Raw genomic sequence first — 18,144 nt, 5'->3', positions numbered from 1 at the left:
CTCTTGGCCTGCTTTCTCCTCCTTCACCCCAAACTTTCACTTTCGGACATGTTCACTTCCGGTCGTAAAAATTTGACTTTAATAAGACTGGTCACTCCAGTCAGATGCACTGAAATTAAAAGAAAGTTTTAGCTTAAGCACAGAATATGTCAGCTGTTTCAGGCTGTACTGTGTCCCCCCTCAAATTCCTATGTGGAAGTCCTAAAGCCCAGGACCTCAGAATGTGAGGGAAGGCCAAGCTTGTGTCTGGACAACCATCTGCTAAAGAGATGAGGCATGTGCGCCATGGACCCAATTTACCGTTTCAGCGGAAGCCAGGAAAGACCTGAGGGGGCCCTCCTGTCTGACGATTTGGACCCTCAAGAAATTACATGGGAGAATTTAGTGTCAGCAGAAACACAGCGAGCCTGGATTGAAAGGGACAGAGAAAAGATGAAATGAAGGATGAATGACTCCGAAGGTGGTTCAGGGGTTCACTCCTCCTTGGCCCAAGAGGGCTGCCTGAGACGGTAGGGCCACACTCCCCCTTCTGATGAGTGCTGAGGATACAGCCTTCAGCCAAAGATTATTCTCAGGCCTTAAACTCGAATGGAATTTGTCCTGCTACTTTCAAACCTGGTTGAGAACTGTGACCCCCTTTTTCCTTACAATCTCATTTTTGGAAAGGGGATACATGTTCTATGCCTGTTCCACCACTGTGTTTTGAAAGTAGATAAATTTCTGTCTGGTTTCACAGGTTCACAGCTGGACAGCAATTTTGCTTCAGGATGAACCATAACCCAGGTCTTATCCATACCTGACACAGATGATATTTAAGATGAGATTTTGGACTTTTAAGAGTTGATACTGGAAATACTTTGGAGGCTATTAGGAATGTATTTTGCATGAATGAAGGACATGAATTTTGGGGGGCAGAAAGTAGAATGTTATGGGCTGAATTATGTCTCCCCAAACTTAAACCCTCATACCTCAGAATGTGATTTTATTCATGGATAGCATTTTTTCTAACATAAAATGAAGTTGTCAGGATGGCCCTAATCAAATATGGCCAATGTCTCTATAAAAAGGGGAAATTTGGAGAGAGCCCGTATAGGGCAAAATGCCATGTGAACATGAAGACAGCCATCTGCAAGTCAAGGAGAGGGACCTGGGACAGATCCCTCCCTCACAGGCCTCAGAAGCAACCAACCCTGCCAATACCTTGATTCTGGACTTCTGGCCTCTACAACCGTGGGATATTACATTTCCACTGTTTAAGCTGATCAGTCAGTGGTCCTTTGTTGCAGCTGCCCTAGCAAACCAACATAGCATCCACAAAGTCACTTTGAGTTATTAATATTTTCTTTTGAAAAGAGCAAAATGTTTCATTGCTAATTTAGCCTGTTTTCAGGGATTTTTGTTCATGGTTCATATCCATTTTGATCTGTTCTGTCATTCTGTAAGCTGGATCCATGATTCTGAGTGAAGTTTCTGTGTTCTCCTGTGTCTGGGTTTCTAGGAGCGACATTCTCATGGTTCTCTAGACATGGTGCTTGGATTGAATGGTGTTGACTCTGCTACCATCTATTGTGGTGGGTCACTTATTTCTGGGCTCAGCTGCCTCTTAGTTAAAAATAAGATTGGTTTAGATGATTTCTAATCTAATTTTAATTCTAAGACGCTAATAATGCAATTTTTATTTTGAAGTTGAAGCCAGCATAACCAAGTGGAGGAAACTGAGCCATTAAAAATCCCTAATCATGGGTCCAAGGAAGGGGGTTCAAATTTGGCATTCTTTCTCCTTGAGGGATTTTGTCTGGGGTGGAATAAAGGCAATCAGGATTTTGTAACACTGTACTTGATTGTACTCAATTCCTTCTAACACACACATACAGACAGACACACACGTGTGACTGCATTTAATCAGCAATTTCAAATTCAACTACCTACAGAACCAGGCAGCTACTGTGAAGGAGCAAAATGGCCAGGTGAGAACTAGGGAAAACTTAAGAGCCATTGGAAAGGGGGCAACTGATACCCAATTCTAATCCATTGCTGCCAGCAGAGAACAGTGGGCTTGGAGTTGCCAGATCTTAAAATACTTGATTAGCTGAGAAATCTGGACTTTATGTGAAATCGCCCAACTTTTAAATACTGCTTCTAAAACAAAAATTCTGTGTAGGCCTTACAAAACTTTTTGGCAGGTAAAATTTGGAGGAGGCCATCAGTTTTCAATTGCTTGCATAAACAAAAAGATGCCCACTTGACAGAAAACATCTGCCTTTGGGGAATTAACTGGATGGTTCCATGTAGATAAAATAAATCTCTGCATCTGAAATGAGTTACAAAATGTTAGCTGACCTTAACTTGTATCGCTTAAGAGAATGGCACAAATTAAACTGGACAGATCATTAAAAAACAAAAAACCCCAAAAAACCTTAGCTTCACTATTCATTTTGCATGTCTAACTCAAAGGTGCTAAAGTACAATATTCTATTAATCTAGACTGGCTTTTTTCTCTCCTGGTTTTCAGACCATTCTCTTTTAGAAGTAGTAGAACAATAAGCAAATGAAGATGGGACTCGAGCTAACAGAGGAGAAGCTGGAGTCACAAGTACTTTCTGAATAACAGACTGGACACGTTAGCTTAAATTTAAATACGGCCTTTCTCTCAAGAAGCTGAGAAAAGTTTATATTTTGTTCTCAAAATATTTTTGTAAGTTAACTAAATACTTTTGTAAGTTATCTAATAGAGAAAGATTACAATTCCATTGAACAGAGAAGAAAATTACTAAAAGAATAATTTCTGGTCCACCAAGCTACAGCCTGAACTGAATACAAATATTTGGCACTTTTCCTAATAGAACACTGCCTGAAATCAAGCCAGCTGCTGAGAAAGGAAACCCTCAAATTCCTCTGGGCCATTTAACACTGGCCAACACCTTGACACATGCAATCTTAGAAGATCCACACACAAAAGAAGTCCAATTCAATAACATGCAATGACTGGGTTTTATTTGTCTAATTAGATCAACCTCCTGGCATAGTATTTGGCACAAAGCAGGATGCCCAATTTTTGTGGAACAGGGATCATTTACAGGTGACATCTACAATGTTGTGACTGTATCGGAGGAGTTGCCCAGAGCTCTCTAAGATCCTCAAACCATCTTCCCTTTGGATGTATTTTCATGCAGGACTCAAATCACTACATACTTTGCTGTCACTTTTTCCACCTTCCCATTTTTATGTTATCTGACATAGACTTAGGACCAGTTTTGCACAGCTGGGGTAAGGTTATGTGTCTTGCCAAGATGGAGGCTCTGCCATAAACAGAAACAAAAGAGAAATCAAATCATAGGTTAAGAAGGTTTTTGCAGCCATGAAGTATTACCCTTTACTGCCCATTCTTCTTTGCCACCTTCAAGTCTTGAATATGACAGTCACTGGTGAATCATTCTTGCCGGAGGCATTCCTGTGCTGCCCAGAGTTTTAGCAGAATGGTGGCAAGACCTCTCAGCAGCTTCTGCACCCACACAGACGATGATGCAAAAAGTGGAGATCTGGGTGATTTCTAATGAGACTGTTCGATTATATTTAATAATTTATCTATTTCATCGGGGTGGGGAGAGAGTCCTTTTAGCTAAGGCAGTATTTTGTTAATCAGAACGAATTTCCTAATTTTTTTCCCGGCAAACACTACATTTCTCCCTATAAAATTTTATAGAGGTGCTTCTTTTCTTTTAGATCTGGATGTTTTACTAGCGAAAATGACACAGTAAGTAATAAACCTTTCAGGTAACTGCCAGCAGCTTTTAATATTGAAGTTATAAAAATGAAACTCTTCATAAGGGATCCTGTGCTACAGTGGAATTTTCCATCTGTCTCTGCAGCATTTCTTTTGTTTTATGCCCCCCTGAACAATACTTACTTCTCTGTGTATCCCAGATATAGCTGTTCAGAACTTCTCCCAGCAGATACAAGAAGTTCATTAAGATGGTTGTAGACCCGAAGAAGAAGATTCTGGCTCCTGGGCCAATGTGTTCCAGGAAAGGGTATACCCACATCCCGGTTACATGATGCACCCAACACACCCTGCAGTGGAATCGGAAAGGAGACAGAGATAGAAGTTAGTCTGACGTCAGATTTCAGAGCTGCCGCTAATGATAAATACAGACCCCCAACTCCAAACCGTGGTCAGCAATGTCAGTTGCTCAGCAGCTACCAGAAACTTTGTTGTTGTTTGTTTTCTTTTACTTTTTATTCTAAAATACTGGGTTGGCCAAAAAGTTCACTCCGATTTTCCTATAAGATGTAACAGAAAAAACGGAATGAATGTTTTGACCAACCCAAGAATTTCAGACTCATGGAAAGAGCTGTAAATATGGTACCAAGAGTTCCAGTATGCCCTTCCCTCAGCTTCCCTGCATCTTAGCATCTTATCTAACCTCAGGCTTCCCTGGAGGCTCATAGTAAAGAATCCACCTGCCAATGTATGAGACTCTGGGTCAGTAAGATCCCCTGGAGAAGGAAATGGCAACCCACTCCAGTATTCTTGTCTGGGAAATCCCATGGACAGAGGAGCCTGGTGAGCTACAGTCCATAGGGTCGCAGAAGAGTCAGACACGACTTAGTGACTAAACAACAGGTAATGAACTGAACTGAACTATGGTACAGTTGCTAAAATGAAGTAATCAAACTGTAGACTTCACTTGAAACTCCCGTTTTCCCACCAATGTCCTTTATTGGTCCAGGATCCCATGTTGCTTTTAGCAGTCGTGTCTCTTTAGTTTCCTCCAATCTTGCACTTTCCCATTCTCTCCTTGCCTCTCCTGACACTTGAAGGGTCTAGTCAAGTATCTGAAACTGTTATTTTCCTAAACACAGTTATATAATTGTCCTAATCTCTTCTTTATGTAATGAAACAATACAGCATTAGGCAACCATACTATCATAACACCTAGGTGAGAATGTTCCAGGATCCTTGCCATGCTGCCTTCCAACTAGGGACCAGTAGGAATCCCATGTGCTGACAGAACCATCCAGTAACCTCGCTGACATCTGGCTTCCCATGGATCACTTTTTGTTCATCTTTTTTTTTCACCATGCTTTACATATTCCTTGCTTGTAATTATTCTATTTGTGTTCTGGAGATATTTTAGGCTCACTGGGAATATATCATTAATCTCCATTGTTTTTAAAAGTTTAGTAAGAATATCTGCATCGTTGGTTTAGTACTGACATAACTGCTGAGAGCTATTTTCCAAAACAGTCTTGGGTTCATTACTTTATCAACCGTTGTTAATTCTGAAGACTAAATAGGATACAAATTACTTTATTTCATGGGTAATAAAAATTACTTTAAACATTTATGTGTTTGGGGGTCATTTTCCATATCATCAATGGCTTCACTCCTCTTTGAGCAGTTGATTTATGTGTATATTGCCTTTCTATAAATCTCATCTGAGACAGCAAACCTGCCTTTACCTTAGAGCTTGCAATCTCAATGAGGGTGATACTGCTTCCACCACAAGGAAGTAAAAATTGGTTCTAGGAAGGTAGCAAAGAAATATTACTCTTTCAATGCATAAAGTAGAGATACATACATATATATATATACACACACACATACTGAACATCAACAGATATAGTCTATCTGTGGTATTAAAGTTTCATAGGCTCAGAAATTCTACTCTGAGGTATGTATCTAAAGGAACTGAAGCAGGACATATATATATATATATATATTTGTACACCAATGTTCACAGCAGCATTATTCAAAATAGTCAAAAGGTGGAAACATCCCAAGTGTCCATCAGCAGATTAATGGGTGAATAAAATGTTGTATACACACACAATAGAATATTACTCAGCTATAAAGGAGGATAAAATTTTGATGCATGCTACAAATGGATGAACCTTGAAAACATAATGCTAAGTGAAATAAGCCAGACACAGAAGGGCACATATTGTATGATTTCATTTATATAAGATACTTGAATAAGCAAATTTGTAGAGACAGAATGTATGATAGAGGTTACCAGGGACTAGGGGGGATGTGGAATAGGGAGTGATTATATATGGTACAGAGTTTAGGTTGAGAATAATGAAAATATTTTGGGTGTAGCTAGTGGTGATGATTATGCAACATCATGAATGAATTAAATGACACTCAATTGTACACCTATAGATAGTTAAAATGATAAATATGATGTTGTGCATGCTTGCTCAGTCATGTCTGACTCTCTCAGACCCCATGGACTGCTGCCCGCCAAGCTCCTCTGTCCATGGAATTCTCTAGGCAAGCATACTGGAGTGGATTGCCATTCCCTTCTGCAGAGGATCTTCCCAACCCAGGGATCGAAACCATGTCTCCTGCATTGCAGGCAGATTCTTTACTGTCTGAGCCACCAGGGAAGCCCGTCGTCCTCATCTACTGGCGTAAAAATCAAGAGATTTTCGAGTAAAATGAGGATATGTCAGAACTGACGATGGAAATGTAAAGTTCTCCAGTTAGGGAAGTGGAGAGCTATTCTGAGAATGGTGCTCTGATATGTAAGCCACTTTACTTTATTTAACCATCCCATGAGGTAGAATCATCCCATTTTTACAAACAAAGAAATAGAGACTGGATTAAACAACTTTAAAAATGGCAAAGCCAGGAAAGGAACGTACAGCTGATTTCTTTTCTCCTGCGTGGACTTGCTTCCCTATATGAGATATTCAAAACTGTCTCCAAAGGAAGAGAAAGTTTTCTTTTTTTTAAACTTGTTTTGACTTAGCAGGTCATCATACTATCTCAGATATAAAAGTCCTGTTATGTGGCGCTTCACCTGAATTGGTGTGAACGATGCAGACACTTGTCTTAACAGGTCGTGTGCTTTCACCATTTGTTTCCTTGATATAATCAGGGCTCATTTTTTCTGCACAAAAACGACTCAGGACCTTGCTCATCTGTTGGTGGAGAGTTCTCAGTTCTTGGCTGACTTTCCATTTCTCTCTCACTTTAAGGCCTTCCTGTCTTAGTGCCCAAACAGCTTCTGCTTAAGGTAATGATGCCGATTTGAATTTTAGTCTAAACAAACTGATGACCATAGTTTGTGTGTGTGTGTGAGCAAGTGTGTGCCTGTGCATACACATATATGCATATGCTGTAGTATCACAAGACTTCTGGGATTGACTATTAAATGTCCCTCCAATTTCACTCACTTGAATGTGCAATTAAGATGAATGCCTCCTATTTGAGCTGTGTTGAACACCAGGGATAGAGAAGCAAAACGAGGCAAAGGTGATTCTTGTCCCCATGCGATACAGTCTAATGAAGAGAGATACTCATGGAAAGATGACAAGTGTAGTCAGAATTAGGGTAAGTGGAGGAGAGTCATGGGTGCCCAGGGATCATTCTCTGCTTTTCTGTGAACCTTACAGTTACGTTTTCTCTCTTATGTATTCACCTTTCTTTCAAACCGATTTTTTCATAGCTGTTGAATATGCTCAAATGCTTTCTATTCAAACAATCAAAGTTTCCACTAGCTTCATAAATACTGCTCTGTATCTTTCCATCTTGTCAAAGACAATCTTCTCCACTGAGTTCACGTTCATTGACTCTAGTTCTGTGCTTTGCACTCTTCTTTCATCAACAGTCCAGCTTCTTTTTCTGATACTCCACCAAAATATACTGCCTCTTTGACCTCAATTTGTCCTGTTTGTGCTCTCTGTTTCTGACTGCTCTTCTTGGTTTCCTTTCTAAGTTCACCCTTTACTCCAGCCATTCAATGTTGAATTTCCTTAAGGATTGGTTTTTAAACCTTCCTCTCATATTATGTCTTCTTGGCTGATGAGTTTTTTCATGTTCAATGCTGCATGTCTACTACCTATACAGATAGTCCACAAATCTAGAAGTCTGGAACAGGTTTATCCTCTGTTCTGGTAACAGTTTATCAAATGGTCCTCAAAACATCTCACTTTACATATCTTAAAATTACCTCGAAGTCTATTTAGCTACAGTCAAAGTCATGCTTTTTCCCCCAGCAAACTTGGTCCTTCTCTGGTATTCCCTTCTGTGAATGGCACTATCGCTCACTCAGTTTTGTACCTCAAGCCTGGGGGTCGTCTTTGCTGTGTCCATCTCTTTCACCACGTGCAGTCAGTCCATTGCCTTGTCTTGACAAGGTTATCTCACACATCTCTCTATTGTATCTCCATGACCAACATCTGAATTTGTGTTGTGGGAGCCTGGTGGGCTTCCATCTATGGGGTCACACAGAGTTGGACACAACTGAAGTGACTTAGCAGCAGCAGCAGCATCTCTGTCTGGAGTGGCATAATAGTTTTAACTTGTCTCCACATCTACTTTTGTCTCCTTCCAATTTATCCTCACATTTGCCACAGTGAGTGTTTCAAACCAGAAATCTGAACACTTGCATCCCTGCTTCAGACACATCGATGGCCTTCCAGTGTGTGTTTTTTATTTTAAAGACTTCCATCTTTAATGAAGTCTACAGTGCCCTTCACAGAATTGGCTTCTACCTGTCTCATACCACCTCCTACCCTGCTTCTCTTACGCTGGCTTTCATTTGGTTCCTTGGTTTTACCACATTCCCTCGAGCCATGTGGATTTACATGTGCTTCTATTTCTGTCTACTGTGTTAGTTACTTGCCCCTTAGACTCACTGCTATATTTCTCCACTATATCTTATCTCAACTATTGTAACTAACTAGACATCATGCAGGCAAGTTTTCCTTGATCTACTAGAACAGGTCAGATTTTATTCATTCTTATAGAACCATGAATCTCTTTCATTTTTAAGCTCTCATTTTATTAGTATTTAAATCTGAATATCTTTATTTGCATAACATTTCTTCCCCTCTAGCACATCTGAGTTCTGTGAGGTGAGGGACTGTTTCTATTGCTTCATATCACTGCATCCTCAGCACTTCCCATAATGCCTGACACGTGGCTGGAGAAGGAATCACGGAATAATGTAGCACTGAGGCTGTGCTGGGAGGGATGAGTCAGCTGAACAAAGATGGGAGACAAGAACTTTCTAGCCAAATGGAACAGTATGTTCAAAGTCATGAAAAGAGAGAATTCCCAGATGTTCAAGAAGAAACCATTCTTATTGGAATCAAAGAAGGGGGTCTGAGGGGCAGGCAGTTGCCAAACTGTGGGTGGTTTTTTAAGCCAAGGTAAGAATTGTAGACTCTGTCCTTGTGTGGACAACAGGAAGTCTTTGAAGGGTATTAAATAAATGTGAAACAGACCAGAGTAACCTGGAAACCAATTGTATCAGAAACAGTGGTAGCCAGAACTGGAGTGGTAGCATTGGGAATGAAAATTAGTTAGTAGATTTCAGAGCTATTTAGACCAGTGTCCATCAAAAACGGTAGGTTGTAAGCAATTGCATGCTGTATATGGTCAGGGGAGCAAGTACTTTAGGATGTTTGCAAGCTTGTCAGTTGGTGGCTTAAATTCAACCATGGTGGGAGTATTTGTACTGAAAACTGCCAAATGCTACACATCAGGGTCCCCTTTGCTCGCCTCCAGAAGAGCTGGTTGTGAAACACTTGCCAGTAACCCACTAGTTACCAGCATTTTAAAAAGCAACAACGGAAGAAAACATAACAGAAAATATTAGAAAGCTGGGCATATAATGATGATGAAAATTGTTTTGTGAAACTTCTCTTCCACTTGTGTGTGTATGTGTGTGTGTCTATGGTGAGTGTGTGCTTCCGTGTGCTGGTTAGGTCATGATGCAGAAGATGTTTCATTTATTTTCAGGAAGATTAGTTTGAAAGGCACTGATATAGGAAATAGAATGAAGAGAACTTGGTGATGGATTGGACTTAGGCAATGAGGGAACTGAAATGAGTTAAGAATTAATCATAGATTCCTGGCTTGATTAACTGGGTGGAGAGTACTGCCATTCCCAGAGATAGGGAATGCTGTCAGGGAGTTGGTTTGAGAGGATAGTGAGTTCAGCTTGGATACGTTGAGTCTGAGGCATCTGTAAGACATCCAAGTGGAGATATCCTGAAGGCAGTTGCAGGGGTTTGAACTGCAGAGAAAGGACTGATGTGGCAATACAGATATTGGGTTCGTTGGCAAAAAGATGGTGGTTGAGGCCATCAGAACAGATTAAGGCAGAATACACAGTATGAGGGAAGTAAGTCCATAAGAGAGTTCTGAAAAGGATCAGGATTTAAGCGGTAGTTTGAGGAGGATGCGGCTAAAAAGGATAACAAAAACAGGTAAGCTAGAGGCATGGAAGAAACACAGAAGTGTAGTGTCTTGAAGTCAATGGACAAGTGGTTCTAGAGTAGTTATTGTTCAGTTGCTAAGTCGTGTCCAGTTCTTTGTGACTCCATGGACTGCAGCATGCCAGGCTTCCCTGTCCTTCACTATCTCCCAGAGCTTGCTCAAACTCATGTCCATTGAGTAGGTGATGCCATCCAACTATCTTAGTCTCTGTTGCCCCCTTCTCTTCCTGCCCTCAATCTTTCTCAGCAACAGGATCTTTCTAATGGGTTTTCTCTTTACATCAGGTGGCCAAAGTATTGGAGCTTCAGCATCAGTCCTTCCGATGAATATTCAGGGTTGATTTGGTTCTGTTGATTTGATTCTATTTGGTTGATTAGGATTGACTGGGTCGATCTTCTTGCTGTCCAAGGGACTCTCAAGAGTCTTTTCAAACCCACAGTTCGAAAGCATCAATGCTTTAACACTCAGCCTTCTTTGGAGAAGGAAATGGCAACCCACTCCAGTAATCTTGCCTGAAAAACCCTGAGAGGGTCAAGAAGTCGAGATACCCACCTGAGCAGTTTAGCTCCTAGCCTGTAGGCCAGCTCTCCCTGAGTGGTCTGAAGACTAGGATACAATGGATGGGAACAGCTGGTAATGTGCTCAGAACCAAAAAAATGACCCCACTTTGAAATCTCTGCATAAATCTTTTTTTTCCCCCATTGACTTAAAAGCAACTCAAGTTCAGTGTAGAAAATATGTGAGACATAGACATTTTACAAGAAGTAAGATAAATCAATTTTGGTGAAGCTTTATCCCCTAGAGATGGAAGTCAACCCATTCCAGTATTCTTGCCTGGGAAATCCCATGGACAGAGGAGCCTGGCGGGCTACAGTCCATGGGGTCATAAAGAGCTGGACACGACTTAAGAGACTGAACAACAAAAACAGTAACACAAGACCGAGTCTCTTAAAAAACTCAGAAATTGAATTTTACAACTTCTCCCAAGGAGAGAAAAGCCACTGCAGGGATAAAGTGATAAACACTTCCTTCAGAGAAGGTTTTTGACTCACCCCTTAAGAAAGAGTCACATCACACATGCAGTTAGCCTATTGGAATTTATGACTGCTCTGCAGGCAATGAGCATGCACCCCAAGGTGGGGTGAGACAAAGGATGTGCATCAGCTTTTTGCCCAGTGGGTTTCTGTGCCTCTCATGTGGTACCTCCAACCTAATGCTTCTGAAGGACTTTTCAAGGGCAGTTTTGACCTTTGGCTCAAATGCTGACTTTAGACCTAGTCCTCTCTTTAGACCTAACTATCTCATATGAGGGTCATTCTAAAGGCCCTTTGGATATCTCCTGAGTATTGACTGCATGGAGACTGGTTCCTGCTCCATTTCTGAGAATCTAATTTCTGAAGACTCTTGAGAGTCCCTTATACTGCAAGGAGATCCAACCAGTCCATTCTAAAGGAGATCAATCCTGGATGTTCACTGGAGGGACTGATGCTAAAGCTGAAACTGCAATACTTTGGCCACCTCATGCGACGAGTTGACTCACTGGAAAAGACTCTGATGCTGGGAAAGGTTGGGGGCGGGAGGAGAAGGGGAAGACCGAGAATGAGATGGCTGGATGGCATCACCGACTCTGTGGACATGAGTTTGAGTGTACTCCGGGAGTTGGTGATGGACAGGGAGGCCTGGCGTGCTGTGATTCATGGGGTCGCGGAGAGTTGGACACGACTGAGCGACTGAACTGAACTGACTGATATTTCTGAAGTGTTCTGCAGTTTGTGTACTCATTTATCCAACAAAGATTTCTTGAGTCTCTACTGTGTGCCAGGTGGGGTGAGCAGTCATGAGGGTGCAGAGGTGTGCCCTTGAGGAGATCAGTGTGGAATGGGTGCCGAATTTCCCACTGAAAAGGCTGTAGGTTCCAGAGAACACAACAAAGGACATTTGTTTAGGCAGGAACAGGGCTCTGAAAATGGGGCTCAAAAAACTCTCCTTGGTGATGTGTATGAGAATTCATGCATCAATTCACAGGCAAATGCCAAATGGAGGCATCTCATTCCAGCAGCGTGGAAACATCCTCTAACTCAGTTAACAGAGAGAATTTTAGATGCTAGAGATATAATTAGATAACTCTCCATTTACTGTGGGTTTAAAAGAGCATTCTTAAGACAATCTTTTAAGGTAAAATAAAAATTTAAGATTCATCAAAGTCTTTTCAATTTTCTCATCAGAGCTAGCCTAAATTTACAGGATGTATCTCTACACGGGGTTTCCCTGGTGGCTCAGTGGTAAAGAATCTGCCTGAATGCAGAAGATGTGGGTTCGATCCCTGGGTGGGGAAGATCCCCTGGAGAAAGGAATGGCAACCCACTCTAGTATTCTTGCCTGGAGAATCCCAAGGATAAAGGAGCCTGATGGGCTATAGTCCATGGGGTTGCAAGAGAGTCAGATATGACTGAGTGACTAAACAACAACAATCTCTACATGGGACCAGCTTCATCGGTGCAGTCACATGGGGTCCTGTGCCCAGAAGGGCCTTACAGTGAGCTTAAGGCGCTGCTGTCACCACCTTGAAATTCATAATAATTTTTGAACAAGAAGCTCCAGCTTTTATTTTGTTCTGGGCCACACAAATTATATAGCAGGTCCTGTCTATGCAGCTGTGTCATCGATGTGCATGTGTGCTAAGTTGCTTCAGTGGTGTCCAACTCTTTGCCACCCTATGGACTGTAGCCCGCCAGACTCCCCCGTCAATGGGATTCTCCAGTCAAGAATACTGGAGTGGGTTGTCATGCCTTCCTCCAGGGCCCCTTCCTGACCCAGGGATTAATTCCGCGTCTCCTGTCTCCTGCACTGGCAGGCTGGTTCTTTGCCACTAGCACCACCTGGGAAACCCTGTGTCATCTATACTGCAGATCAACATCCAGTTCATCCACACAGTAGTTAGATCACCTTGGATATTATGGACAGTATTGCTTCCTTTAGTGACGTAGTCATCAGATAACATAAAGTTCTCAGAACAGTTAATTTAGGTTAGACAAAAAAACAAGCAAACAAAACAAACAAGAAAGCTTCCCACTGCTTCTCTTTAGGCAGAGATGTATAATATTTTCCTGTACTTCTCATACACAAAGATGTTTTCAAGGTTACTTAGTCCCTCCACCCATCTCCAGGGAAAGAGGCAAATTGTGCATGCCTCCCAAAATGAATTCCTGTAATGAGGTAATGAGAGGGTGTACTTTCTTCCTGATTTTAAATGACAAATATCAGAGTAATTTATCCACAAAGGCATGCCAATAATCTACTTCAGACTATTCCTCCCACACACAGGTCCTGGCACCCGTGTAAACTGGTTTCAAATGACTGGCTTCCTCTGGGTCCTACACTCTATAGCCTACCTGGTCTTATGGTGATATTTCCCTGAAGAGAATTCAATGTGAATTTCTCTTAATGAAATTCATGAGTGGTTTTGCTTAAGTTTAATAATTTGGACCTTCTCAAAGCATCAAGGTGCCAAACATCAAGTTGACACGTTTCTGAACACTGTAGGGAACATATGTATTTTTCTGGAGGGAGGCAGGGAGTGTAGTCCGCAAGGGATTATTGTGGCCCAAGCAATCATCAGAATTAGCTGCGGGAGTGAGAAACTTGTGCATTTAAACTGCTGCCTCTGGAAAAGGAGGAGGAAGAACATCCTAAATCCCACAACCAAAAAGCACAGGTTTCCAGGTTTTGCAGAAGTGATCTCTAGTGTCTCTCTAGCACATTTCATCCATTTCCCTTTACTAGATTCTTGTTTTTAGGATTATAGACAACGTTCGGGTTATCCCTGCCATGATTACGTCTTCTCTAATCCCATGACCTCCTTGGACCACCAGTCTCTCTAATTGTCAACTTTCTTTAATAAACAGCAACACTTCCAGACATTTCTTTTTCCCTAAAGAATATCTTTTTATATTTCTTCTAGGTCATGTTTGCAGACAATGAATTCCCTTAGCTTTTTTTTTTTTGGTCTGAGAAAATTTTTATTCTTCCTTTAGGTTTGAAGGATAATTTTGCTGGATAAAGAATTCTAGGTTGATGGTTTTTCCTTTCAACAGTTTGTAAACTAAATTAACTCTAAATGAAGCAATAGAAACTACAGATAGGACTTCCCTGGTGGTCCAGTGGTTAAGAATTCACCAGCCAATGCAGGGGACATGGGTTCGATCCCTGGTCTGGGAAGATGCCACATGCCTCGGAGCAACTAAGCCTGTGTGCCAGAACTACTGAGCCTGTGCTCTGGAGTCCCAGAGCCACAACTACTGAGCCCATGCAACTAGAACCAGTGAACTGCAGCAAGAGAAGCCACTGCCATGAGAAGCCCGAGCACCACAACTAGAGTAGCCCCTGCTCTTTGCAGCCAGAGAAAGTCTATGCGCAGCAATGAAGACCCAGTACAGTCAAAAATAAATAAATAAATAAATAAATTTGAAAAAGAAACTGTAGATAAATGAACACTGAACTCAAATTTTCTTCTATTACAAGACCTTAATTGCCTGCCCCAGCTGCTGCTTCTGGTATTCTGTGAGTTCCCCAGTTTCCAGTCCTGCTGACTTTGACTCTCTCCCTTGAACTCACTCTGGTCTGTCCATTGGGAAAGCCGACATCTCTTCTATCATCCATCCAACTTTAAAGGTCAAAGGATGCTTCCCAACAAGTTCAAGCTGGAAACCTTCAGTCCTTGATTGAGTTTAAATTTCTTCTATCTTGATCCTGGGTCCTTTCCATTTCTGTCTTACCAGCCACACTCTTATTTCCTAGTAATTCCTGCTCTCCATCTATCTCACTGAAGTTTTCTCTTTAAAGTATTTTAAAATATATTTAATATACAACATAATTTTAATGCCCCCATGTATGTTACGCTTACCTGAGCCATTTATGATGAAGACGAGAACTACAAGGGAAAGTCTTACAATGCACTGTGGAGATTTCATGGATTAAAGCAGATAAAACTGAAGCACTGAAGTCCTACCAGTTCATAAATGTTTTTGGATCTCCTAGCCTCTGGGAAGGAGAAAAGTAAATTAAATTAAAAGTTACAGCTTTTACTCTCTCCTGAGTGAGTGGCAGAAATGATGTTTGAGGAGGACTGAATAGAAAAATAATGATAAGGCATAGTAAATTCTGCTTGAATGACTGAAGACCAGTTGACTTCTCTGGGGGGTCTCTGTTAGAACAAGCCAGGCTGCCTCACAGAGCTCCCTTGCTGCTCTGAGCTCCAATAACTGATTCACAATCAACGGGAATGACACTTCCCAGTAATGGCTATTTTTCAACAACAGAGACAATGGGAAAATCCAGGTGTTGAGTCCCTATGAAGATGAATACCTACACAAATGCAGCAAAAATCTGAACGCAATTTTCTTTCCTCAGTGTTATGCTTTATATGTTAAAAGTTAATTTTTTCATGTTTATTCCAAGTTCCAACACAACATTTTCATGATGGAGGATTCAACTTAATAGTGAGGGTACAGTACAGATACACATCAGTGCAGTATACTTTTCAATGAAAAATTTTGGGGAATTAAAAGATAATTGCTTTAAAAAAAAAGTTGCTTTTTTTCTTCCTTAGTTTCACACTGCACTCTTTTCGGCACAATCACGAACCTGTCTTTTGTAAGATTCAGTGATGACTATCCTAGTCATCACTTAAGCTCTATTTGTCTCTAGAGCAATGATATGAAGGTCATTAATAGGAAAAAGTCCAACTTCTTGGACAGCTGCTTAAAAGAAACCCTGAGTGGATGGCATGTCTTCCTTGGGTATCACACCCAAAGACCAGCTTCCTGCTCTGCCAGCATTATCAATATTCTATTTCTTTTCATTAAGCAGTGACACAGTGAGTATCTGGTTACTGTCTATATTACAAATGGGAATAACAAAAGAAGGACTGCTACCATGGAAACCCACCTGATGGCCTTTGTGGTGAGCTCCTTGCTACTTGAATACAAGCAAACGCCACACAATAAAAGGCTGATCAGCATTAGGCATAGAGCTTCTGTGCAAGAGCACTGATTATTAACTTTAATGAATGCCTTGAACATTGCAATCCAAGGCAGCATTATTCTTGTCCAACCTCATTATTAGAAAAGCACAGGAGAACTTGCATGAAGATATACTTTGGATTGCAAAGCAAGAGTCAATCTAAGGCCATCTCCCACTACTTGTCTCTTGTAAAAACAAGCTACATAGTTTAAAGATGCATGTACTCAGAAATAAACTATTAAAAGCAAACTAAGAAGCTGGATTGTTGCCAGCTATATTTCAATAGATCAATCTCACTTAATTTGTATGTGTCAGATATTGCTTCCTCTCTGCAATGCCTTCCTCAAAGGAAATTAATTCAAAGGCTCTGAGCATACAGTGTTTTAAATGTAGCTGTAATTTATATGGGTAGATAAATTTTTAAAAAAGTTCCAGATTTCTTTCTAGTTCATATTTATCATTTTTGGCTGCACTGGGTCTTTTGTGGCTTCACGCAGGCTTTCTCTAGTTGCAGCAAGTGGGGGCCACTCTCTAGTTGCGATGCATGGAAGTCTCGTTGCTGTGGCTTCTCGTTGTGGAGCACAGGTTTTAGGTGAGTAGGCTTTAGTAACTACAGCATGCGGGCCCTAGAGCTTGGGCTCAGTAGTGGTCACACGTGCCCAGCCGCCCCGAGGCCTGTGGAATTCTCCCAGAACGGGGATCGAACCCATGTCACCCACACTGGCAGGTGGACTCCCAACCACTGGACAACCAGGGAAATCCTTGGGTAGATATTTTAAAGATGGGTTTATTTGGCTAAGTTCAGGGAACCCCTATTAACTCAAAATGCTAGTAAAGTTTTTTATTTTCTATTACTTAAAAATTAATACCTTGGGGGGAGTATACGTAGTGAAGGGCTTCCCAGGTGGCACAGTGCTAAAAAATCTGCCTGCCAGTGCAGAAGACGCAAGAGACACAGGTTTGATCCCTGGGTTGGGAAGATCTCCTGAAGTAGGTAGGAAATGCAACCCACTTCAGTATTCTTGCCTGGAGAATTCCATGGACAAAGAAGCCTAGTGGGTTACAGTCCAGGGGTCACAAAGAGTTGGACGCGACTAAGCGGCCGTGTGTGAGCATAACAGTGAAAGTTTAACTGAGTTAACCAAAGGAATACAAAATTTTAGTTAACAGAATTGATGGTAGTTGTGGGGGAGCGTATCACTAGTAGTTTTTTTTTTCTAGTTTTTATTTGGCCGCACTGCACAGCTTGCCCAATCTTAGGTCCTCTACCAGGGACTTTCCTGGGCCCCAGCACTGAAAGCATTGAGTCCTAACCACTAGATCGCCAGGGAATTCCCAGTTTTCTTTCTTTTGAAAAAAGCACTTTTACTCTCTTCAATGTCAATTAAGAGTATAGTACTCTAATGCTAGATTACATTTGAAATCCCAGCTAGTATCCTATTCTTTTTACCTGTTTCCACCAGAGAGAATAGCTTCTTGCCACTTTTGATTTATATTCTAGAAACCTTTATTCAAGAATGGAATACCAAATGTGGACAGAAAGAAAATGGGAGAATCGATGGGCAAATACTGCTAGAAAATTTATTTTCAGCTTTGATGGAAGGCGTGTTCAGAAACAGAAATAAATGTTAACCACTCTAGTTCTCACTTATTAGGAGTGTGAAAATTTATCTCTGAGGAATTGCAACCACCAGTGTGTTGGAGAGACAGGCACATTACTATCCCGCTCAGATTCTCAGCCTCTTTGACCCTCCTGGGTTCATGGTTTTGCAAGTATGCATCACTCACTCATTCATTTATTCCTTCAACATGTACTGAGCCCTGAGTAGGCACACGTATTGTCTCAGGCACTGGGGAATCACACGGAGAATGTCCTAGTAGTTACC

General features: G+C 41.3%; 1 protein-coding gene across 2 annotated transcripts in view; it reads right to left on the bottom strand.

Annotated features, from left to right (window-relative positions):
• The window catches only part of AIG1 (androgen induced 1), a 278,823-nt gene that overhangs the window by 2,762 nt on the left and 257,917 nt on the right, over positions 1–18,144 (bottom strand). The window contains exons 5-6 of one of the 2 annotated variants that reach the window (XR_008686926.2): positions 3,908–4,071; positions 1,201–3,299 (exon numbers count right to left, since the gene is read on the bottom strand). Coding sequence is in view for 1 of the 2 variants with exons in the window: in XM_055433558.2 (XP_055289533.1) it covers positions 3,908–4,071 (164 nt within the window). In the remaining variant the exon portion in view is untranslated. The remainder of the gene's footprint in view (positions 1–1,200; positions 3,300–3,907; positions 4,072–18,144) is intronic. The other variant, XM_055433558.2, reaches the window with a different exon arrangement.

The sequence above is a fragment of the Moschus berezovskii genome, chromosome 10, assembly GCF_049115385.1.
Source record: "Moschus berezovskii isolate FMDL1 chromosome 10, NW_MosBer_1.0, whole genome shotgun sequence".
Taxonomy (NCBI): Eukaryota; Metazoa; Chordata; class Mammalia; order Artiodactyla; family Moschidae; genus Moschus; species Moschus berezovskii.
This window is presented reverse-complemented; position numbering and strand designations above follow the sequence as displayed.